Source organism: Otolemur garnettii, unplaced genomic scaffold (assembly GCF_000181295.1).
Source record: "Otolemur garnettii isolate 467f Iridium unplaced genomic scaffold, OtoGar3 scaffold00146, whole genome shotgun sequence".
In the NCBI taxonomy this organism is placed as follows: Eukaryota; Metazoa; Chordata; class Mammalia; order Primates; family Galagidae; genus Otolemur; species Otolemur garnettii.
Genome location: NW_003852541.1, coordinates 1468909 through 1494482, shown reverse-complemented (window position 1 = coordinate 1494482; position 25574 = coordinate 1468909). Strand labels below are relative to the sequence as shown.

The 25574-nt window shown below is 49.0% G+C and overlaps 1 protein-coding gene across 1 annotated transcript in view; it reads left to right on the top strand.

Annotated features, from left to right (window-relative positions):
- ABLIM2 (actin binding LIM protein family member 2) overlaps window positions 1–25574 on the top strand; it is a 189812-nt gene that overhangs the window by 146644 nt on the left and 17594 nt on the right. The window contains exons 15-20 of the mRNA XM_023518759.1: window positions 17–69; window positions 874–1015; window positions 9571–9632; window positions 16312–16366; window positions 17597–17604; window positions 17810–17890. Of these exons, the coding sequence (XP_023374527.1) occupies window positions 17–69; window positions 874–1015; window positions 9571–9632; window positions 16312–16366; window positions 17597–17604; window positions 17810–17890 (401 nt within the window). The remainder of the gene's footprint in view (window positions 1–16; window positions 70–873; window positions 1016–9570; window positions 9633–16311; window positions 16367–17596; window positions 17605–17809; window positions 17891–25574) is intronic.

Genomic DNA, 25574 nt, shown 5'->3' with positions numbered 1-25574 from the left:
GATCTTTCCCTTCCAGCCACGAGGCGATTAGATGGGGAGGACGGAAGTTTCGACCAGGATAACAGGAAGGTAATGCAGGAAGCTGACCTCATCAAGCACAGCTTTGATCCGAAAGAAGTTCAGTTTTGTGAGGGCTCCTCCCGCTGAAATGTCAGGATCCTTCCCTTGCATTGTGCTGTCTGCCCCCTCCACCACCAGTTTCCTCCAGTTACACGTGGAGGTTGAAGTCCCAGTTATACAGCCGTGTGATTCAGTTATGGTTCTGGAACTGGGGAGATGCGTACAACCAACAGGCAGTGAGCCCATGCACATTATCGGGGCATTTGGTATGATTCAAGTTGGTGAAGAGTAAATACTTCCAGCTGTGCAGGCCACACAGGGTCTGACACACCTGCTCAGCTCTGGGAAAGCAGCTGGGGAGATGCTGCATGAATTCGCGTATCCGTGTCCCAGTAACACTGTAATTACAAAAGCAGACAGTGGGCAGGATTTGGCCCATGGGCTGAGTTCGCCCTCCCTCCCTCCCTGCTCTTGTGGTTCAGGAAGGCAGATTTGTGTGTGGTCAGAGCCTGGGCAGCCTCACCTGGTTCTTTCTCCACCTGTGAAGCCGTGTGAGCCTCTGACCTCCCCCAGCCTCCCTTGCCCTGCCTGTCACCTGAGGAACACAGTTCCCCATGTGCTTCCTGTGTCTTAGAGCAGCTCGATAGGTCCCATGAAGTGGTGGGATTTTCACTGAAAGCTGGTTTGTCACTTTGAGTTTTCTCGTGGTGGGGTCAGCTTTTAGGTTAGAAGTAAGGAAGCCATAGGAGGTTCTGATGAGATGTTTCCACCACTGCAGTTGGCCTTGAACTTTAGGTGACTTTTTTTCTTCAGCAGAAGACCAGCTGGCTGATTCTCAAGGGGGATGCGGACACGAGGACCAACTCTCCAGACCTGGACAGCCAGTCTTTATCTCACAGCAGCGGGACTGACAGAGACCTCCTCCAAAGAGGGCCAGGGGACAGCTTTCACTCACGTGAGTGGTTCTTTTGAGCAGGAGGTGCAATGTGCACAAAAAGCCTTGCAGTGAGAGGGCCCCGCAGCTGAGTGGTCCCCCAAACCTAAGCCTCGTACATCAACAGGGCAAACCAGACATAAGGGCGGGGCCTGTCACCACATGCTGACTTCCTGTGACTGCCGTCACATAGCTGGCGTGCTGCTGGCGGCCACACCTCCCTATCTCCCCCTGTGACTCTCGGGAAGCGGGCCTGGGCTCCCAGGTGGGCCTAGGAAACACATATTCCCGGGCTGCTGGGTGGAAAGCTCGGCCTGTTTCCCTCCAGAGCACATGTGGGCATGGTCCAGGCGGGCAAATCCAGACTTGGAGTTGATGGCACAGCATTGTCCCTGTCTCCCATGATGTCCCGGACAATGTACTGGGCAGCCAGAGACGTGATGGCCTTGGACTTTGCAGGGAGATGAAGGTGCTGTCGGCTTGACTGTAGGGGGCTCGTAAAGACTGAATCGGGAGTGATTTTCAAGTGCAGAGAAAACTCCAGATAATGTGGCTTGCTTCAAGATGCTATAAATCATAGGTGAAAACCAGCAGCAGGCGACAGTCAAACTCACTCAGTTTCTCTTGGAAGTAGACTTTGGGGCAAGGCTATGCTGGGCCAGGGGAAAGAGGAGGGGATGGGGGTGGGAAGAAGCAGGGGAGGGAGAGATCCTGGCTTTGCAGTGAGAAGCACCGAGTTTAAATCTGAGCTCGCCACTGACCAGCCATGTGACCACAGGCCAGTTCCGTCCGGCTTCCTGGCTAGGTCATTAACAGACTCAAACCATGTGTGTGTGTACCACTTTGCCTGGCCCTTAGTGGGTGCTCAGTAAACAGAAACTGTCACCACCATCCTCATCTTCATGACTGGAAGCTGTACACCGTGTTAGGGATGAAAGCTGAAGTGTTTCCATATGAGAGGACAGAGTGAAAACATAGACCCTTGGAAATTAGAATGTGTTAAAGAATAACTTTAAGCAAAGAAAGGTGTATTGTCTTGTGTATGATCTTTGTGAGCAGGTGTCAGTGTCTGTACGCCCCTCATGTCTCCATCCCTCACCCTCTGCCCCTGCTCAAAGTGCAGCTTCATATCGGGACTATAGAGGTGGCACCAGGCTGAGGTCAGCCCGGCAAGGCCACCACCCCTAAAAAAGTCCCAGAGGGAGAGGGACATATCTATGATGGTGGCATGCCCACCTGGAGGGACCTGGAAGCCATACACCCATTCTCCAGTCCCTTTCTGTGCCCACAGGCACCTGCTACCCCTCACTGGAGCCGTGCTTGCCTGCGGCCAGAGGCTCTGAGCCTGACTGTGGGTCTTTCTGTTCCTCATCCACTTGTTCCTCAGGGCACTGTTATTGGAAGTGGGGAAGTTCCTCTAGAACCAGCTCAGTGGCCTCCCCGGCAGCCCACACCCCTTGCTCAGGGTCCTGGCATTGGGGCTTTAGCCCTGGGAACTAAGAAAGGCTGTTTGGGGAATCTCACAGTGGCATTTCCAGCTTTTAGTCCTCCCTTGCTGGGTGGCGGGAAGGCCTTGTCCACAAGTCTGGGGCCGTGCTGATAACCTCCCCTAGACTCATGGATGTTGTGGCCTGCCATGGCTCAGGGCTGAGGGAAAAGGGGCACAGTGTGGAAGGCTGGGCTGGAAACCGCTGCCCTCAGGCTTGGCTTCTGCCCTGACATGTGTGTGACCGCTCATCTGGAAGTGCCAGAATGAGGGCACCATGGGCTGCCTCAGGGGACATTAGCCTGGCCTGGCAGGTGGCAGGAGAGGCCTGGAGGCCATGCCACATGCCTCTACTGCCCGGTCACAGTGCTGCAAGGACTTGTTTGCCACCACCACCTCTTGCCATGTGGACACAGGTGGGAATGGGGCTGCTTCCATCCTGGGCTCGCCTGGTCTGCAGGGACCCAGCTGCCTGCACTGGGATCCGCGACTTCACTGGGAAAGCCCTTGACAGTGCCCTGCGTCCCTTCTTCAAAGGTGCTTGTGCTTCTGTTCCTCCCTCACCTTTTCCTGGTGTTCTGACGTTGGCTCCTCTGAGCAGGAAACCACGGTGTCTGTTATAACTGTGTCTTTATTTCTGTCCTGACAACGTGACCTTGCTCCCAACATGTGCAGAAATGGCAGGGAGGGCCCAGGATGCTGGTAGTGCCTGGCCCAGCCGAGCCTTGCTGTGTGCCAGCCTCGCAAGAACTAGAGCAAGAAGGGTAGCAATATGGTCCAGAGTGATCCACACCCTGCTCTCCCAGCTCTTTGGAATCTCACCGAGCAGTCCCCAGTCTTGAGTCCTGCTCCACCTGTGCACAACCTTTACTGGGCGGAGGGTTCACGCACAGCAAGGCGCATTCCCCTGAACCCCTGGCATGTCAATCTGTAGTTCAAGGAATGTAGAATTGTGACACTCAACACAGTGGGCACCCAATAAATGTCTGTTGAATTGATGTACATTAAATTCAACGGGTATTTATTGAGCACCCACTCTGTGCCAGACACTAAGTGGGGCACTAAGGGGGACAGAGAAGTGGAGAGCAGCCCCTGAGCTGGAGAAGTGTGCAGGGAGCTGGGAGAGGCAGAGACGCTGATGGAGTGCACCCACAAGCATCCTGTCCCTGCCCACCTGGACACCCCCTCAGACCCACGAGGGCCTGGTCACAGCCTCATCCCATCCATGACGCCATCAGCACATCTCACAGTACTGAGTGCATCATTCAGTCATTCATCCATCCCTCCACCAAATACTGAGCACCTATTATGTGCTGGGGATGGTGCCAGGTAGCAGAGAGCCAGCTGTGGACTTGGCCAGTCCCTATTTCCAGCAGGGAAGCCAGATTAAACAGCAGTGACAAACCAGTGGGGCATCCCTATGCCATACTCCAGTCGTTCTCAGCAAGCACTGCCCCCCGCCCTGAGGGATTTAGTTTGAAATATATATTTATTATAGATGACTTCCAGTTTCCTTTTCCATTACACATGGGACATTATCTGGACTGTGTGTGGAGTAGCTTTTGTCACTGATAAACTTGACTTCTGCACAGGAGGGGGTGGTGCTGATTTTTGTTACATGAAGAGGGCCTTGAGCCTTACAGGGTGGGGCTCACTGACCCCTGCCCCTCCTGAACCCTGTGGACAGGCCTCCTGGTGCTTAGGGTCCCACATTGTTAACCCTTGAGTCCTGTCCTCTCTTTTGAGGTTCCCCCGCATCCCACCCCCAGGAGTCAGAGTTGTATCAGCATAATAACAACCCCCCTGGCCAGCTGGAAACAGTGCCCAGAGGACTCAGTGGTCCCTAGAAAGGACCCACCCTTCCAAATCCCAGCACATGAAATCAACATGGGGAGGTGGGAGGGTGGCAGCTGAGAGGGGTGGGACCAGCTTGGAGATGGGGCAAGAGAAGCTCTGACTTAGCACCTGAGGCAGCAGAAGGTGGTCCCAGTGTGTGGGCTGCTTGGCCTCCAAACCTGCCTGTGGCTTTAGCATTTCATGTCCCCTTCTGTGTATCCCCTCCTTTGTGAGGGCCCCCTGTGGAGTCCTGTCTGATAGGACATGTTTGTCTGCCCCACCCCCACCCCTGCCCAGGGCCTGGTTTCGAGGCCCATCAGAAGGGAGGCTTTGCAGACGGCCCCTCTGTCCTGGGGTTTCTTTTCCCACTCACAGTGGGGAAGAAGGTCAGGGCCTGGCTCAGAAAGGGCCTTTCTCTTTTCCCCTTTTACTTCTTCATTTTTCAAAGGTGGGGAAAAAAAATCACTGGTCCTATTTCTGAGTCCATGGCTGAAAGAGAGAGACTCCCTGATCTGTCATGAGAGACTGATGGGACTGGCAAACATCTGGTTAGGGGCACCGTCTCCTCATTTCACAGCAGGTAACACAAGGCCCAGAGAGGGAATGAGCCACCCAGTCAGTCACCAAACGCAGATGGAGCCCCTCTCGCAGTGGTCCCACTTTGTGATTTTTTTGACTTTATGATGGAATAATGGTGATATGCATTCAGTGGAAACCATCAACCATGCTTTGAGCACCCACACAGCCATTCTGCTGCTCACTTTCCAGAGTCTTCAGTAAATTACACTCTGCTTGTGTTGGACAGTTTTGCCTAGCTACAACTAGGCAATGTGAGTGCTCTGAGCACATTTCAGGTAGGCTGGGCTGAGCTGGGCTAAGCCTTGATGTTCTATAGCTTGGGTCTATTAAATGTGTTTTTAACTTATATTTTCAACTTACAAGGGGTTTATGGGATGTAACTCCATGGCAGGTTTAGGAGCATCTGTATTTCATGAGTTAGGGACAGCGTCACAATAGACAAGATTCCCTACCCCATGGACCTGACATTCCAGTGAGGGGAGAGAGACACAGGCAAGTTTGAGTGATGCTGGTGTTGTGCAGGGAGATGGTGTTTAGACACAGTAAGTAGCCAGGGAGGGAGACAGTATCTGGCAGAGCTCGAAAGGGGTATAGCCAAAGGGGTTAGCAGTGTCAAAATTTGGGAGGCAGGTGCTTCTCCCACCCAGGGTAGAGTCATGGTGGCATGTTGGAGAAATAGTGAGATGACCTATGTGGCAGGTCATATAGCACCTTGTTGGCCCTTAGGAGGACTCGAGACTGGCCATTTAAGAGGCCTCTTATTCGCTGTTGCTGTTGGTCAACTCAGGTTTGAAGGTGAAGGTAGTTCCAGCCCCCTTCCTTCCTCAGACAGGGACACTGAAATTCCAAGAAAGGCCCCAACCCTGCATAGGCCACCTGGCTGCAAAGTCATCCGTCTGTCCACGCACTGGGGACGTGGTAGCGTCCCCAGGGGGTGGCATCCCAGGGCGCCATGGTGAGCCATGTGTCTCTTGTTGCATGTAACAGTTCTCCACCAACAAGATGCCTCACCTTAAATGTCCAGAGGATGCTCTGACCTCCCATGAGCCAGACTGGAGGGCAACAGACCCCAGGAGAACACTCTCAGGGCCCCCACAGCAGTCCCAGCAGGGAACCCAGGACAAGGCAGGCATGGATGGGTTTCTGAGAGGGGATGACAGGGGACCCTGTTTGGGCTGAGCTCAGGCATGGGGAAACAATTTATTCTCCTAGCATAAAATCCAAATGTCCAGCACATAATAGAAAAATTACTCATCACCAAGAACCATGAAGTTAAACTATATGAATGAGGAAAGACAGTCAACAAATACAACACAGGGAAGAATCAGAAGTCAGAATGATCTGACAAGGATTTTAAGTCATCCATAATAAACATGCTTCAATGAGCAATAAGAAATATTTTTGAAGCAACAAAAAAAGAAAAAGTTCTCACCAAAGATATAGAAGTTATTTTTTTAAAGGATCAAATGAAAATTATGGAACTAAAAAATAATACAACCAAAACAAAAAAATTCTCTGGAGGGATTCAATAGCAGAAAAGCCATATATGATAGAGGGGAGAATCAATGAACTGTAACATAGAACAAGAGAAATTATCAAATCTGGACAACAGAGAAAAATAGAAAAAAAATCAACAGAGCTTCAGGGACCTATGGGCCAGTATTTATTTTACTGAACTCCCAGAAGGAGAGCAGAAAGAGAATGGATTTCAAAAAGCATTTAAAAAAATAATGGCTGAAAATTATATTTTTATTTCCTTGTTTATTTTTTATTTTTATTTATTTGCTTTTGTTGTTGTTGTTGTTGTTGTTGAGGCAGAGTCCTACCCTATGCCCTGAGCAGAGTGCAATGGCATCATAGCTCCCTGCAACCTCAGACTTAGGCTGTGGGCGTCCCACTGCCTCAGCCTCCGGAAGCCACTGGGATTACAGGTGCTCGCTGGGGCACTTGGTTGAATTTTTTTTTTTTTTTAATGAGTTGAGGTCTCACTCTTGATCAGGCTTTGGCAGAAGGTGTAAACCTCCAAGTCAAGAAACGGAATGAATCCCTGGGAATTGAAGTGAAACACAAAAAATCCACACAAGACACATCATAATTAACCTTCTGAAAATTAATGACACAGGAAAAAATCTTGAAAGCAGCCAAAGAGAAAAGACTTATTATCTTTAGGGGTAACACCAATTTGAATGACAGCAGGTTTCTCATCAGAAACCGTGGAGACCCAAAGAAGTGGCACCACACTGTTTCTGTGCTGAAAGAAAAGAACTGTCTGTGTGGAAATATCCTCTAGGAATGAGACAGAAATAAAGACATTCCCAGACAAAGGAAAGCCAAGAGAATTTGCCACTAGCAGACCTGCCTTAAAGAGTAGCTGAAGGATGTTCTCCAAACAGAAAGGAAATGACAAAAGAAAGGGACTCTGGCTCAGCACCTGCAGCTCAGAGGTTAGGGCGCTGGCCACCTACACCAGGGCTGGTGGGTTTGAATCTGACCCAAGCCTGCTAAACAACAATGACAACTGCAACAACGACAACAACAGAAATAGCTGGGTATTAAGGCGGGCGCCTGTAGTCCCAGCTACTCGAGAGGCTGAGGCAGGAGAATCACTTAAGCCTAAGAGTTTGAGGTTGCTGTGAGCTGTGATGCCATGGCACTCTACCGAGAGTGACATAGTCTCAAAAAAAAAAAAAAAGAAAAGAAAAGAAAAAGAAAGAAAAGAAAAGAAAAGAGAGGAGCTCTCAGCTTCAGAAAGGAAGGGGCATCAGAATAGGTAAAAATGGGGATAAAATATAACAGGTTATCTCTTCCTGAGTTTCTCAAATCGTATTTGATGGTCTGATATAGGTGCTCAAAGTGTGTAGAAGAAACAGCTAAGACCCTTGTAATTAAAATGCAGGGATGGCAAAGCGACCTTGATGAAAGTAAGGTGGCTTCTGCACTGCATGTGAAGTGGCTAAATGTTGAGACCAATAGACCGCAGCCCAGGTGCTGGATTTTGCAAGCTGCTCAGGTGATTGCATTGTGCAACCAGGGGGAGACCCACTGGCTTAAAAGTGGAGAAAGGATATAGTTGAGGACATTTGCTGTCCCTGAGGCCAGAAGGAAAGTGTTTCCAGACCTTAGTGTGTCTTGTGAAAACACAGATCACTGGACCCCAGCCCCAGAATTCTGATGCAGTAGACCTGGGATAGGGCCTAAGAGTTTACATTTCTAACAAGTTCTCTGGTGAGGCTGATGCTACCAGTCAGAGATCTCACTTTGGGAACCACTGCTCTAATATCTCAGGCTGAGGAGGAGCTCCTGGGTCTCTGGGATCCCAGAGTAGGCCTGGTTCTGAGCACCAGTTGGGAAACAAGCATTTCCTAGAGCAGCGGTTCTCAACCTGTGGGTTGCGACCCCTTTATAACAATGAAAATACATCCTGCATATCAAGTATTTACATTACGATCCATAACAGTAGCAAAATTAGTTATGAAGTAGCAACGAAAATACTGTTATGGTTGGAGGTCACCAGGACATGAGGAACTGTATTAAAGGGTCGTGGCATTAGGAAGGTTGAGAACCATTATTCAGGAGTACGAGTCAGGAGGACTGGTCTGACACCCTGGGGTCCCCCTTGCTAGCTAGGTGACCCCAGGCAAGGGCCTGCATGTCTTTGGGCCTCGATCCCGTTCTGTAAAGTGAGAGGAGTTGGCCAAGCCACATATCTGGAGGACCCTTTCTGACCCCCTCAGGCCCTGTGAGGCAGCCTGGTGGCTCCCAGGAGCAAGCACTGACATTTGGCCTTATGCATGGTTGGCCTGCAGTGCTGGGAGTCGGGCCCAGTGCTGGGGTGGGCACCCTCAGATGAAGCGGATATGACCTCTGTACTTTAAGTGTCCAAAGGCCAGTGGAAAGACAGCTATTGAGGGACCTAGGATTGGTGTCCTAAGCGCAGGGGTCCTGGTGCCTCCAGGGGCCTGTCTCTGCCATTTGCTTCTCTTCTGGAGTGAATGCGCTCATACCACCGCTCAGCCAGGCAGGTGTTCAGGGCAGAAGGTCAGAGCTTCCTCTCTGCTTTCCCCCCAACACGGCACTGAAGAGATTAACTGGGAGGTCTCAAACTCCCACGCTAACCCAGGGACTGAGAGATGGATAGGCCGGGGCAGGAAGGGCCAGACCACCTGACAGAGGAGAAGCTGGATGTTAGGGCTATAATATGAAATCCCCCAACTGCACACCCCTCAAAATTTTCCTAAAAATAAAATTGTCTCCAGGCCCATTTGGTTGGTGGGAGCCTCCTGTTCCCTCTGGCCCTACCTATCCCATGGGGTGCCAAGACTGGTGGTGCCCTGTCGTACTCTGCCCTCAGCTTTCCTGAACTGCAAAATGAGGGACTTGGCTCAGGTCCCAGGTAGTGTCCAGGCCCCAGCCTGTCCATGCACACATGGGCCAGTGGAGCTGTGGTTCAGGCCTCATAGAGCTCCTAGTGTCATGGGCAGGCTTGAGGCAGTCCCCCTCCCTGGATTCTTATTTGGTGCCCCAGGGACAGGAGGACACAAAGGAGGCAGGTCTTGATCCTTGGGGGTCTCCTTCAAGTCACCTGAACACCTTGGCAGCAGCCCACGCTGGGCTACACCCCTCCTTGCTGCCTCTCATATGCGCGCGTGACAAAGCTGTGCTGTGTCTGTTTCAGGACCCCCCTATTCCAAATCTGACTCTCTCCCAGGACACGGAAAGAATGGCTTGGACCACTGGGTAGGTACCTGCCCCTTCCTGGCCTGCGGCGTACTAACAGTGGCTGTGAGTCTGAGCACGCTTCCCACAGCTTCCCGACCACACAAAAGTAGGAGAGCCCTGGGACCCTGCCCCGTCTGCTTCTGCCCGACACTGCTGGAGGCTGCCACTGTCACCACCACTTTTTCCATACCAGGATCAAACCAGACCTGGGCTCCACCCTTCCTCCCCAGGGGAAGGAAGGGGACCATCCAGAGTGACCAGCCACAGCTCTAAAAGCCCCTCCTGACCCACTCCTGGGCTACAGAGCCTGAAAGGGACTATTAAAGGTTATTATATTTCACCAGGCAGTGGGAGCCAGACATGCACTCCCTTACCTGGAGTGCCGTAAGCTCTCCAGCACTGTACGGTGACCATCCTGAGCACCCAAGGTTATCATGGGAGACAGCACAGAGACCAGATCAGCTCCCAATTACGCTTTCTTTGGCCACTCCAGCTGAAGACTGGTTTGATCCCCTGCCCTGAGTATTCCAAATCTTGGGACATCTAAGTATGAGCCCAGATTGTTTGGTGCCTGACTGTCCCTGCAGAGAGACCAGTGGCATTTCAGGCAAACAAGTGGGTACTTTGCTTGCTTGGGCTCGTGGAGTACCCTGGGGCACTTCGCCCCCATGAAGAGTGACTCATTTGCCTCTCTCTCCCACAGCGTGTCTAGGTCTCTAGTGAGGATCCCCAGGGTAGGGAGGGCCTGATGGTACCAGAACCCTGACGTATACATGTGCACACACACACACACACACACACACACACACGTGCACATACACACACAGCCTGGGAGTCTCTTTAGCCTCTGCCCAGTCTGAGAAAATTGGTCTGTACATGAAGGCAATTTACTTCTCCCAAGAATTCCCCATTTGTTGCACCAGAGCAGTCCTGGCAATGAGTATGTAACCCAGTGGCAGCTTCCCTAGGGGCATCCTGTCCTCAAGATCAAGGCCACAGGACTCTGTTTCCAGGAGCCGAGGGGCGTCCTCTCAGGCCAGCATTCGTTCTCTGTCTTCTTCAGACCCTGTCAGACCTGCTGCTGGGCTCTTGTCCTAGGGCCAGCCACCTGGGAGTTCCCCTAGCCTGTGCACCTCTGCATGGTTTGAATCTAGTGAACCCCACCCCCCACCCCACCCACTAACCACTCCTCCCATTCCGGAATGGGCCAGTTGGGGAACACACGTGGCATGCTGCTTTGAATTTTCTTCAAAGGATTTCTCTGCCTTTCATCCTCCACAGGGAAAGCAAAGGGGTCAAGAAAGCTGGGCCAGTGTCCCCAGGACCCCTGATGTCCCTAAGGTCACTGTCAGGGGTCCTGGGCAGTGGGAATGTTCTCTTCTACCTGGAACAGCTGTTCTCTAACCCTGGGGCCAGTGAGCACAGCATTCACAGTCTGGACCAAGGCAAGGTGTTCTAACTGCCCAGCCAGGTCCTGAGCCTTTTCCAATATGCTGAGGAAGAGCAAAAGAAAGGCATTCTCTTCCTTCTTAGTCCTGTGTCATTGATGCCTGGGCTGTGCATCCTCTAGGAATTTTCTTTTGTCATTAATGTGCTAAAAATGATGCTGATTAAAGCCTCCCGCATCTGCAGAGAAGGTCATGGTTCCCAGACACTCCATCGCCCAGGAGTTTGAGAACTGCTGACCCAGATCATCCTGGCAGGGACAGTCTTCATCTCATTCCCCCAGAACTATTGAGAGCAGACTCCTAAGCCTCGTGGAATTAAGAACTAAACCCTCTATGAATGTGTTTGTCCTGCAGCGTAAAGGGTAGAAGGAGAGTGTCAGAGGGCTGGTACACCCTCTGCCAACCCTCGGAGAGCCCATAGAGACAGAGTTCATCATCCCATGAAGATGTTTGGCTTTCACATTGCTTGGTGTGGGAGACGGTGATTATTTTTTTCCCAGCTAACATTCTTTCCAAGTTTTTTTACTCTTCTTAAGCCTTTTTTGTACTTTTATGCCTGTTTTTCCAGGATCTTTCAGGTGCCCAGTCTTCTCCGGGCAGCTATGCCCAGCACCCGGATGCTTGCCCTCACCCTGGCAGGCCCCGGCAGTGCTTGTCCGTACATTGTTGATGGTGTCCTGAGGTGCTCTGAAGTCAGATGTTAGGTTGTTTCTTGGTGTGTTTTTACTTTCAGAAGGGATTCCGGGCACCCCAAAGTGACACAGGGAGGGAGAACAAAATGCCAATAACACCAGTCGCAAAGGCAGAGGGGAAGAAACTACAGGAGAAAATCACATCAGAAACAAAAGAATATTATGTGAGAAAAGCTGTCCAAGTTTAGCTCCAAGCCAAGGTGTAGAGGCAGCCACGCCCAGCCATGCAGTTCTACCTCTCCCATGGGAGAAGGGAAATCTGGGGAGGCAAAGATTTTCCTGAGTCTTGCTCCAAGAGGATTTTGTTATAAGGGTCCCATGACCCTGCACCATATGTTCCACAGGTCATTAAAATATCCTGATAACCAAGGCTGCCACAGTGCCTGACACTTGGCAGGTGCTCACAACCTACCCATGAAGAGAACAAGGTAACAGCCACCTGCTGCAGGTGTCCCTGTGGATGAGGTGTAATGATGCTGGCATGTGCCACCTGTTTGCTATTAAGGGCTGGCTCACTGGCCAGCAGCAGATCCCTGTGGTAGCTCCCTGGAAGGAGTCCTGTTTTGAAAAAGCCTGATGCTGAATGCAAAGGGACTGATTGGATTTTTTTAACTCAAAAATTATTTTTAAAATGATTAGAAGTAAAAGAGTGATGGCTCGGCACCTGTGGCTCAAGTGGCTAAGGCGCCAGCCACGTACACCTAAGGCAATGGGTTCAAATCCAGCCCAGGCCCGCCAAACAACAATGATGGCTGCAACTGAAAAAAAATAGCCAGGCATTGTGGCGGGCACCTGTGGTCCCAGCAACTTGGGAGGCAGAGGCAGGAGACTCACTTGAGCCCAGGAGTTGGAGGTTGCTGTGAGCTATGCCACAGCACTCTACCCAGGGGGACAGCTTGAGGCTCTGTCTCAAAAAAAAAAAAAAAAAAGAAGTAAAAGAATGAGAAAGAGATACTAAAATCAGCCAGGCTCAGCAGCACATACCTGTAGTCCCAGCAACTTGGACAGGTGAGGTAGGAAGATCACTGGAGTTCAAGACCGGCCTGGGCAACAGGCTGTCTCCTAAAAAAACAAAAACAAAAAAAGAGATACTAAAATCACAAATATAAGGCAAGCAAGAAGTGTAATATTAATATCAGATAAGGTAAAAGCTAAAGTTAGAAGACATTTAAATAGAATTAATAGTATAAAGAGGGGACTAATTTACCCAAAAGACATAAGTTAATAAAGCAGTCTTAGCATTCATAAACAGAAAAGCAACATGGCAATGTCAGACCCCGGGAGAAAGTACAAGTATGGCAGGTGATTTGAATATGACTCTTGAATAAGACATATGGATCAAAAAATAACCAAAAGGTACATAGAGTAATTGAATATGGCAAACAGCAAACTTTAATAGGTATATGAAAAGAATTGTGTCTTTTGAATCAGTTTTTCACATGTTTATAAAACATTTATAAAAGTGTTTATTATGTGTGTGACTACAAAGAAAACTTTAATTATAGAAATTTGATACTTCCAAATTGTAGTGCTGGAAAGAGTACATGTGCATTTAAATTCCAGCCCTGTCTTTGGGCAAATTACTTACATTTTCTGAGTCTTTGTTTCATAGTTTTTAAGAAAAAAATGATCCTTACCTCCTGAGGTTGCTTTGAGGAAACATAGCATTAGGACTGTAAAATCTTTTTATAGGCTCTGTAGCAAGGTTCCCATATGAGTGATCTAAAAATCAAGTCCCACTGCCCCTCATGTTCCTCCAGTGGCTGCTGAGTAAGATGTTACATTACAGTATGGGCTTTAGCAAGGAAATAATGGCGGCCAGTGGCAAACCGCCACAATCTTAATTCCAGTTAGCAATCTCAGTATAATTTTTGGAAAATTAAACACATGGGCTCCAATTTTTACAGTCCCATGTATTTTGGGGGTAAGTTGCTTAACTTTTCTGAGCCTCATCTGTAAAATGGTGACAATAGTGCCCACCTCCCAGGATTGCCAAGAAGATTAGGGAACGTATTATAGAGCAGCAGCATGTGCTAAGTGCCAGACAAATGGACAGGTGAATAATTTGTTGCTTTAAAAATCTCTGGTGCCTCCACTGAGACCTATAGGGATAGGTCTGGAATAGGCCTGGTGGTGCTGCCTTAAGGTGTCCCCCTGTCCTCTTGGCCCACCTGCCAGCCCACACACTGAGACAGTCAGACCCCCGTCCCCACTTTGAAGTTTTTCCCTGCTCTGGTCTTATCTGTTTCCCTCCTCCATCTGGAAGATGTCTCCTCTCCCTCCTGGAGTCTTCCTCTTGTCTAAGAGCAAGGAACACCAGAGGAAGCTAGTTTTGCTGCTGGGAAGTTTCCAACCATCCAAGGTGGCCCAGGAGTTTTGGCAGCTTGTGATTCAGACCTACAGCACCAGGGGGCAGTATTTCTCTTCCCATCAGAGAGGCCAGGCAGACAGGGCTGCCACTCGCACAGACAGGTGCACCTGGGGGTGCTCATCTGAGACTGAGAAAATGTCTCAAAACTTTTCTTGCAAACTCCCAAGAGTTATTTTGTGAAGTGGCAGAGGCAAGAGCCCATAAGAGGACCCCATCTCAGGATCTGGATAAGGCCAGTGAAGTGCTAACCAAAACACTGTCATCAAGACACTTCAATGCAATATTGTTAGAAATCTGAATTAATGCCAAAAACTTCCATGATGAACAAAATATCAAAAATTTAGCCTGGGAACGGTGCCTCATGCCTGTAATCCTAGCATCCTGGGAGACTGAAGTGGGAGGATTGTTTGAGGTCAGGAGTTTGAGACCAGCCTGGCAAGAGTGAGACCCTGTCTCTACTAAACAATAGGAAAACTAGTGGTATTGTTGTGAACGCCTGCAGTCTCAGCTACTCGAGGGCCTGGGGCAGGACAATTTCTTGAGCCCAGAAGTTTGAGGTTACTGTGAACTATGATGACACCACTGCACTCTAGCCTGGGTGACAGAGTGATACTATTTAAAGAAAAAAAAAGTTAAAGTTCCAACACTTGGCTCATAAACTTACCCCACTCATGAGCGTGGTCCCAGCCTGGTGAGTTCAGCTTCAAGACAAAAGGAAGGTCTGGCCTCTCTCTGAGCCTCAGTGTCCCCGTTTCAGATGGACGGGTTTGTCTCCATGCTCTCTGAGGTCTTCTGCTCCTGTGCTCTCTGGACTATAATGGGTGCTTCACTCACCCGCTAGTGCAGTGCCAGGGCCAAAGCACCTCCTTGTGTAACAGACCCATTGGTGGAGCACACAATCTCCCCTTTGGCTGCAGAACTCTCTCCATTGCAATTTAATCCCTGTACCCAATTTCAGAAGTGCTGGCCAGGAGCCCTGACCCCATTTCAGACCCTGTAGCAGGTGCTAGGGATCCCAGTCCTGGGAATAAATAATATATTTTTTTAAGGGGGTCTGTCTGCTGTCACCAGCCACCTGACCACCACAACAGTGTGGCTCATGATGCAAACACCAGGTGCCAGCATGGGGCAGGGTGGAACAGGAGCGGGATTGACTAACTGCTGCAGCAGCTGGATGCATGTCTTACAGCGGGGGCCGGCAGACCCTGCAAAGATGTTTGCAGGATGTGTGGATGATGTTTCCAGGTGGGCAGTGGAGAAAGGGAACTCCAGGTATTAATGGCACAATTAGTATCACAATGCCCTGATACGGAGTGTGTGGGCAAATTCCATGGCATCTGAGACAGGGCTGGGGGACCCTCAGTGCTATGTCTCCAGGAATGCCACCTCTCCTGTGTCATTGTCAGAGGCATGGCCATTCTGTAGGGGGTGCTCACAATACCCCAGGCTTTGCACCAGGACTTTACAGACACTGGGCTCCTTTAATTCTCAAAACAGCCACACATAGAGCTGCTGTCAGTGCCACAATTTCCTGGGGTGGATGGATGTTGACTTGCACACACAGCTGCGTGCGTCTCTACTGCATCATTGCCTCTCTGGGACTGAGTAGCCTTCCCATGAGATAGGGCCTGGTCCAGGAGATGGTGGCCCATGCTTCTCCTGTGGCATCTTGCAGGAGACAGATGGCCCAGGGTGGAGCCAGGGCCTCCCTGAGCACCTGGGCACAGTGGGTTCTAGGAGCTAAACTCAGGAGCCCACCATGAGGGGGACAGGAGCCCTCAGATCACCAGCTGGTGTTCACAAAGCACTGTGCCTAGTGCTGCATGAGCTGCCGCTGTCAATAACATCAGCTGCAGAGCAAGGGACCCAGGTACCCGGGCGTGGCTACCAAAGGAGTCAGAGTTGACAGGGTTCGTGAAGGCCTCCCTGTGGCAGGCGTTTGATGAGCAAACCCACCAAGCATGAAAGCCAGAAGTCCCATAGGTGCAGGCGTCCTGGACACTCCCTTTCCAAGCCCTGCTGCCGCCGTCCCTCTGTTGCCTGTGCCCCGTTGCTGCGCTCTGGTGGACACCCTCCTTCCCAGTCTGAGCCAGGACCAAGGCCACGAGGAAGGATCATCTCCTGGCCCCTGTCTGCCCACCTTCCTCCACCTGCCTCTTGCCGCCCAATCTCTCTTTCTCTTCCAGAATGCCAACCTGGCCCCGTGTGGAGCAGACCCGGATGCCAGCTGGGGCATGCGAGGTACACAGAGCGGGGACCCCCATGGGTCTCTGGCCTGGGCAGGGGTGGCTAAGAAATTTCCACAAGTCTCATTCTGACTACTGCCACCACCCCCTGCCAGGACCTGCTGGCAGAAGGCACAGCATGGCAGGAAGGGGCAGCCAGGGGAGAGAGCGCTCCTTTCCCACCTCTGCCAGGCAAGGGGCAACTGACCTCTGCTCCAGCACTGCCGGGATGCTTCTCCTCCTGACTTGTGACAGTCTGTGTCACTTGGGGAAACTGACTCACAAACAAAAGGCTTCCCAGTTTGAGTGGTAGGGAGCTGGCTCAGACTCCGCCTCTACTCTTGCTGGCCATGCGGCAGCTTACCCACAGTGGAGGACCGCTGGGAGGTTGGTGTAACCAGAGTGGCCTCCTGGTCATGCGCTAATGCCTGGCAGAAGGCCGAGCGCACCTCCGTGTCACTCTGGCCAGTGATGAGGGAGCCTGGCCCTTGTGAACTGGTTCGCACATAGACGATGGACCGCCTAGGCACTGCAGCCTGCTCCTTCTAAGTGGCTTTCCAAGTCTCCAGGCCTCAGAGTCAGCACATCTGGGTTCTCCTGTGGCATGTGAAACTTGAGGACTGGCCCCAACTTACAGTCTCCCTTCTGAGAAGGCTGGGGGCCCAGGTTTGGGAGACCCTGCTTTCTATGGGTTCTGTGTGTGTGGAGGCCCTATCTGCACTATTTTATTTATTTAATGAGATGCTTTTAGTCTGGAAGGAAAACTTTTTAAAAGCCAGGGTGAAAAGCTCACCCTATAAAAGGAGGAGTAAGTATAAAAAGAGGAGGTGAAGAGTAAGAAGATGCGAGGGTGAGAAACCAGAGGGTCAGACCATCACGGATGTCAGTCTCCACGACACCTCCCAAATGTTTCCCAGGGGTACGGACCGTGCAGGTGGGAAACTGAGGCCAGCATCTTTCTCGGGATCTTTCACTGGACAGACGGTGCCACAGCCGAGAAGCACAGAGTGCCGTCCAGCTTCCAGTCTGGCCGCCAGCCTGGCCATGCCCTGCTCTTGGCCTCCCACGGGAGGCCTTCAGAGCTTACCCCCTGCAGCCCGAGAGTAGAGCCCAGAGCAGCTGCTTAAGAGACTGTGCCTGGACCGTTGGGTGGGGATGGGGCAGCCCCAGGGCGGGGATGGCATCTACTAGAGATGAGTTCTTACACTTTCTAAACTGCCCGTGGTCTCCACTCTCTCTCTTACAGAATACAAGGTAAGAGGGCCCGTGCTCTTACTCTGAACTTCGTGCCGCACCGCGCCTGCCCAGGTTAAAAGTTCCTTTCTGTTGTGCTTTCCCTGTGAAATGTGTGTGTCAGATGAGTCGCAAGTATGTATTATTCCCAGTTGATTCTGCTTAGCTCTTTGGTGCCAGTGCACATGTGCTTCTTGAGGTAACCCTGTGGCTTCCTCCCCGACAGATCTACCCTTATGATTCCCTCATCGTAACAAACCGACTCCGTGTGAAGCTGCCCAAAGATGTGGACCGGACAAGACTGGAGGTATGAACGGGCCGGGGCAGTGGGGGGTAGGGGGCAGAGGGGCGGGTTTATTTTTTATGAGAGTCTCTGCAGATGCCTTTCCACAGTGTGTCAGAGTCACCACCCCAAGGGGCCACCATGGGGATAGAGTCAAGAACACACATTGCTTCAAAGGCCCCAACAATAGTGGCTTTGCAAGAGGGGGCACACTGGCTTTTGATGGGGACAGGAAAGCTTTGGGGATGCCGCGCTCCACAGGGCCTGTTGCCTCTGAGTGCAGAGGCTGAGAAGACCACTCCAGTTCTGCTCACTTGACCACATTTCTCCTGTCTAGAACAATCCAACTGGACGTCAGCACCATGTGGGTGTTTGGGTCACACTTACCGACTAAAATGGCAGCTCTGTTGTGCACCTGCCATGGGAACCCAGTGCCTCGTGTGGGGCTCTGTTGAGTCCTCACAGCCAACAGCATCCAGCCGTTAGGATTTCCTCTCCTGAGCCCTTTGGTTAAATGTGTCCTTGCCTTTTAATGACTCTTTTGTTAAGGGTAAGAGATCTCAAGGCATCTGAAGGGCAAAGGCATCTGAAGGGCAAAGCCATCCAGTCCCTTCTGCACCCCAAGGCCAGGCACAGGGCCAGCTACCAGGCCCTACCAGGCCCCACTCGGCCTGCCCGAGTGGGCCGTGGCTGCGCCTGCTGCCAGGACAGGAAGCAGGGGGAGTGTGGACTGGGCAGTGCACTGGGGAAGGTTCGGCAGTCCAGGAGGGAGCCTGGAGAAGCACTCCAGCAGGGTTCCTTTTGCTAGGCAGAAAGGGGAACCCTTACCAGTGGCATTGAGCAGGTGCCCTTTCTCCTACACCAGCTGCCTGTGCACTCTCATGCTCTGATTTTGCACCTTTAAGATGAGGATATTGCTATCAATTTGAATGAGTAGCTGTACAGAAAGCCGTCAAGAGATTGCATAGAGCCCCTTGCCCAAGGCCTGGAAAAGAGGGTCCCATCAGTATAGAGTAGCAGCAGAGAGGAAGGGGACCAAGACACTGGTCTGGCTGCAGTGCCTGGACGGAGGTCCATCCACTTTGACTCTCTTTGTTGTAAATGACAAGAACCTGACCAAAGCGACTTAAGGAAATTTATTGGCTCTTAAGACTGAAGGTCTCCTTCAACTGTGGCTTGATCAAGGGCTAAATGCTGTGTCCAACACCCGGTGCACCAAGTTTCCTCCCTTCCTTTTCTTGACTATTCCTCTTCTGTGCTGGCTCCACTGATAGCTAGACTTTTTGCGTCATCTCTCCGAGGCCCAGAGTCTGTAGTGCAAGGGACTCCTCTCTCTCTCTCTCTCTCTCTCTCTCTGTTTCTCTCTCTATCTCTCCCTCCCTCCCTCTCTCCCTCTCCCCAGTCCCTGCAAAGGCCCCATTTGGGCCTCTGGGTGGGTGATGTGACACACCCCTGAGTCAAACCTTATGACCCAGGAAATGCTGAACCCAAATCAGCCAGATTCAGCCCATGCTCACGCCTGGAGCTACCTGAGTTGGGCAGTGGCTTCCTAGAGGAAGTTCTGAGACCTGGAACCTAAAGATAGGGAGGAGGACACTGGGCAATAAGCAGGCACTTTCAGGGAGGGGATGGAGGCTGGGGAGGAGGGGCCCATACAGCACCGTGAACCCTAGGCTCTGGTGGCCAGTCAGTGCCGTGGACCTGTACCATGTGCCGGGCACCCCATGTGTGGGGCCATTTGCTTGAGAAACTGGCAGTTTAGTGCCACATTTGGATTTCACCCTACTGAATAGGAAAGGCCATCAGAAAGTTCTGATGTGCTGGGAAGAGTGTGACCATCTGTGGGAGGGGCTGGGCAGAGCTCCAGCTGGGAAGTTGGTTATGTGCGTCCAGGGTGGGGGGGCACTAAAGGCCCTGAATCCAGCAGGACCTCCTGCTTCTTCCTGAAGCCTGGCTCCTGGGCTGCCTCTGCCTGGAGTCACATGGGCAGCCAGTGGATGGCATCCCAGCATTCTAACTGGCTGCAGGGGAAGCATTCTTCAAGTCTATAGAAACTGGGTCTTTGTTAACTGTGAGTTCAAATCTATTTCAAGTCCAGAGTAAAGGCCATAGTGAGAAAATGAGTGCTTCGGGGCTGGTTAAACAGCTTCCTGGGTCAGGAACTGCCTGGAGAAATGTGCTATGAGTCTTCTTTGTTCCTGGGAGGGTTTGTCCTCCTGTGGGCCCTGGAGTTAATTGTTTTCACCCAGAGAGATGAACTTGGAGACTATACCAGCAGGTCCTGGTGCAGCAGGAGCCCCAGGACCAGGAGCCAGTTGGAAGTCAGCTGCCCCTCTCTGGGACTGGGGTGTGCTTTAAATGACTTCTTTTTTACTGTTTGGGGGTTTTTCTGCTACAATACAGAATGAAAGTTGCAAAAACACCTAGTGGTTAACATATCTAAATGTATCCTTTTTAAACCCACACACCCAAGGGTGGGACTCTAACTCTTCCCCAAGTTGAGCCAAGCCAGGAGGGATTGGAAATGTAACCACAAGTGGGGCCCATCCCGATTGGACCCTGCCTAGGGCTGGGAGCTGGGACTTGAGTCAGAGAGCAAAAGAGAAAGGGAACCCTGATGCTTTTATTTCAGAGGAAAGAGCATTTTTTTTAATACTAAAAAAATCATAACTATTATAAAAGTCTGAGAAAATGCAAAAAATATAAGAATTTTTTTTTAATTGTTTGGGATTTATTGAGGGTACAAAGAATTAGGTTGGTTACACTGAGTGCATTTGTTAGGTACAGTCCCACTTATAATTGTATTCCACCCCCAAGATATGTGCCATACACCAGACCCCCTGATCCCCATCCCTCCTCTCCTCTCCCTCATTCCCCTATCTGCCCCCCCTTGTATTAGCTCATCTACTGTCTTCATATTAGAATACAGTACATTGGATTCTTGCTTCTCTATTCTTGTTATGCTTTATTAAGAAGAATGTGTTCCCCTCCATCCAGATTAATACAAAAGATGTAAAGTCGCCATCTTTTTTAGTGGCTGAATAGTATTCCATGGTATACATATACCACAGCTTTTTAATCCGTTCCTGGGTTGGTGGGCATTTAGGTTGTTTCCACATTTTGGTGATTGTAAATTGAGCTGTGATAAACAGTCTAGTGCAAGTGTCCTTATGGTAAAAGGATTTTTTTTCCTTCTGGGTAGATGCCCAGTAATGGGAATGCAGGATCAAATAGGAGGTCTAATTTGAGTTCTTTGTAGATTTCTCCATACTTCCTTTCAAAAAGGTTGTATTATTTTGCGGTCCCACCAGCAGTGTAAAAGTGTTTTCTTCTTTCTATATTCATGCCAGCATCTGCACCTTTGAGACTTTGTGATGTGGGCCATTCTCACTGGGTGTAGGTAATATCTCAGAGTAGTTTTGATTTGCATTTCTCTGATGATTAGGGATGATGAGCATTTTTCCATGTTTGTTAGCCATTTGTCATCTTCTTTATAGAAGGTTCTATTCATTTCTCTTGCCCATTGATATATGGGATTGTTGGGTCTTTTTATGCCCCAGTCCAGATGGCTTCACACCAGAATTCTATCAAACCTTCAAAGAAGAGCTTATACCCTTATTGCAGAAATTATTACAAAAATTTGAGAAGGGAGGAATCTTCCCCAACACATTCTACAAAGCAAGCATCACCCTGATACCAAAACCAGGAAAAGACCAAAATAAGAAGGAGAATTTCAAACCAATTTCACAAATGAATGTAGATACAAAATTCTCGATAAAATACTAGCCAATGGATTATAACTACACATTTAAAAAAAATCATTTGTCATGATCAAGTAGATTTCATCCCAGGAATGCAAGGCTGGTTTAACATACCCAAGTCTATAAATGTAATTCACCATATGAACAGAAGCAAAAACAAAGATCATATGATCCTCTCAATAGATGCATAAAAAGCATTTGATAAAATCCAGTATCCTTTTCTAATTAGAACACTGAAGAGTATAGGCATATGTGGCACATTTCTTAAACTAACTGAAGCCAGCTATGACAAACCAATGGCTAATATTTTAATGAATGGAGTAAAACTGAAAGCTTTTCCACTCAGAAATGGAACCAGACAAAGTTGTCCTCTGTCACCATTACTATTCAACATAGTGCTGGAAGTTCTAGCCAATACAATTAGGTAAGACAAGGAAATAAAGGGCATCCAAATAGGAGCAGAGGAGATCAAACTCTCCCTCTTTGCTGATAATATGATCTTATGCTTAGAGAACCCGAAAGACTCAACCACAAGACTCCTGGAAATAATTCAAAAATACAGCAATGTCTCAGGATATAAAATCAACTTCCACAAATCAGTAGCCTTTGTATATGCCAGTAACAGCCAAGGTGAGAAGCTAATCAAGGACACAGTTCCCTTCACAGTAGCATCAAAAAAAAAAAGAAGAAGAAGAAGAAGAATCTAGGAATGTATCTAACAAAAGAAGTGAAGGACCTCTACAAAGAAAATTATGAAATCCTAACAAAAGAAGTAATGGAAGATATTAACAAATGGAACAAATTCTTCCCATGCTCTTGGCTGGGAAGAATCAACATTGTGAAAATGTCTATACTACCCCAAAGCAATCTACAGATTCAATCCAATCCCCATTAAAATATCATCATCATACTTTCAAGATTTGGGAAGAATGGAATTCTAAGAAGATGGCCGACTAGTAGTAACCCTTGGCAGAGGTTCTTTCTTTCTTTTTTTCTTTTTTTTTAAGAGACAGAGTCTCACTTTGTTGCCCTCAGTAGAGTGATGTGGCATCACAGCTCACGGCAACTTCCACCTCTTGGACTTAGGTGATTCTCTTGCCTCAACCTCCTGAGTAGCTGGGACTATAGACACCTACCACAAAACCTGGTTATTTTTTTGTTGCAGTTTGGCTGGGGCCAGGTTTAAACCCGCCACCCCCATATATGGGGCCAGCACCCTACTCACTGAGCCACAGGTACCACCCTTGGCAGAGGCGCTTGACCAGAGGGAGAAAAGCTGGACAGAATCAGACTCTACGAAGCCAAATGTGGGGAGCTAAACCAAGAAAGAAGTTCAGCAAGCTGTGACTCCAAGGAAGAGCATTCAAGAAAACAAATCACAGGTACAAAGCCTATCAACTAGAAGACAGGAGACCCCTCGTCCAAGCAGGAGGTACACCGGGGGCTGTCTGCAAGCAAGCAGGGAATAAAAGACCTCTCATTTTACCTCACTGGAGAGAGCTGCTGAAAAGACCAGGTCTTTTTCTCTGGGGAGGTCCCACTTATGAACTAGATACCACCTCGCTAGGCATAAAATTGAACAAATATTTTCCCGCACAATTCCAAACTCCCAGTTAACCATCCCTTTTCACATGGCTATCTGAAGTTCTACCCCCTACATAGTACAGAGTATTTAGTCTTTTCCTGAGAGATCTGGGCATAGTATGGACCGCTGAACCTCAGGATGGAATCTGACCACTGGGCAAGAAAAAGACACTTGGCAGGAGGAGAAGCAATCCCCTGGTTTGCCCAGGCAGTGGTAGTGTTGACCTTCGATTCGGGCTGTGTCTGGTGGGAGGGGGTGCAGAACTCTCAGCTCTGATGGCACCCACAAGCAGAAGAGTGGTTGCCTGGTGTGGATTGAATTTGGCAGGCAGGGCTTATCCCTGGTCCCAGCTGACTCCAAAAGAACCCTTGAGCAGAGCTTGCCAGGTGTGGACCAAGACCTGAGGGCAAGGACATGGTCCTGCAGGCAGGGGTGCTGCAGTTGTCTGTATCTCTACACAGCCGAGATTTAAACCTAATACCGTGTCTTCTTAGGACAGGGTAGAGGTTGGCTGATTTCAAAACAGAGCCAGCTTGCACTGCTCACCAAGTAGGTCCTCAGAGTTGCTGACCAAAACTCTGAAAGGGGCCTTTGTAAGGTTGTGGGGATAAGCCACAATTACAATTGCAAAGCCTAGCACTTTGGTAAGAGGCTGATTAACTCTATTACCTGGGAACACCAATTCAATCATACCCTAACACTTCTAGTAACCAAACGTTGGAAAATAAACATGGTGCAGAACCAACAGAAGAACTCCAGCAACATGAATAACCAAAGTAGATCACCCCTCTCCCAAGGAATAACAAAGGAGATATAACTAAAGATACCATGTACAAACAAATGGCTGAAATATCAGAAATAGAATTCAGAATATGGATGGCAAATAAGGTGAATAGAATGGAAGAAAAGTTAGAAATTGAAATCCAAAGAGTAGTTCCTAGTTGTCTCATGAAATTAACAGATTCAAAGACAAAGTCACCAACGATACGGATATAAAAAGAAAAGAGATAGCAGAGGTCAAGGCAATGAAAAGGTTATTCGAGGAGCTCTGAAATACAGTAGAATCCCTCAGTAATAGAGTTGACCAGACAAAGAAAGGATCTTTGAAATTGAAGACAAAGCTTTTGAATGTTCCCAAACAGTCAAAGAGGCAGACAAATGGAGAGCAAAAACTGATTATTCCCTGAGAGAGGAATCACTCCAAAAGATCAAACATTCATCATATAGGAATTCCTGAAGAAGAGGATGGCCCTAAAGGTACAGATACTCTACTTCTGTAGAGATTATGGAGGAGAATTTCCCAAGCATTGCAAGAGATACAGAAATTCAGATAGTAGATAATTTCAGAACCTCAGCAAGACTCACTCCAAATAAAGCAACTTCTAGACACATTGTGATTAACTTTGCTAAAGTTAAGATGAAGAAGAAAATTCTGTAAGCAGCCAGACATAATAAAATCATTACCTACAAAGGGAGAAATATCAGAATGACTGCAGATCTCTCAGCCTAAACATTTCACACCAAAAGAGGATGGTCATCAACCTTCAATCTCCTAAAACAAAACAACTTTCAGCCCAGGATCCTATATCCAGGTAAACTGAGTTTCATTTGTGATGGAGAAATCAAATACTTTAATGACATACACATGTTGAAGAAATTTGCCATAACTAAACCAGCTCTCCAGGATATTCTCAGACACATCCTCCACAATGACCAGCACAATGCTCTACTACCAAGTAAACTCACTCAGAAATTTTTGAACAAACCCAACTTCCACAGTGGCAAAGGGATTTAAAACATCCCACTAGACATCCAAAAATCATGACACCCAAAACACAACCAGGCTTATCAATTCTCTCTATTAATGTGAATAGTTTGAATTGTCCTCTAAAGGGTACAGGTTGGCTGACTGGATACAAAAACTCAGACCAGGTATCTGCTACATACAAAAATCTCATTTTACCTTTAAGGATAAAAATAGACTCAGGGTGAAGGAATGAGCATCTATAATATAGGCAAATAGAAACCATAAAGAAGCAGAAGTTGCAATTTTATTTGCAGATACAGTTGGCTTTAAACCAACAAAGATAAAGAAAGATAAGGAAGGTCACTACATATTTGTCAAGAAAACACCCAACATGAAGAGATTTCTATAATCAACATTTATGCACCCTATCAGAATGCTCCTCAATTTATAAAGCAAATCCTAATGGATATGAACAATTTGATATCTTCCTGCAGTATTATAGTTGGAGATTTTAACAACCCTTTGACAGTTTTATTTTTATTTATTTATTTATTTTGAGACAGAGCCTCAAGCTGTCCCCCTGGGTAGAGTGCCGTGGCATTATAGCTCACAGCA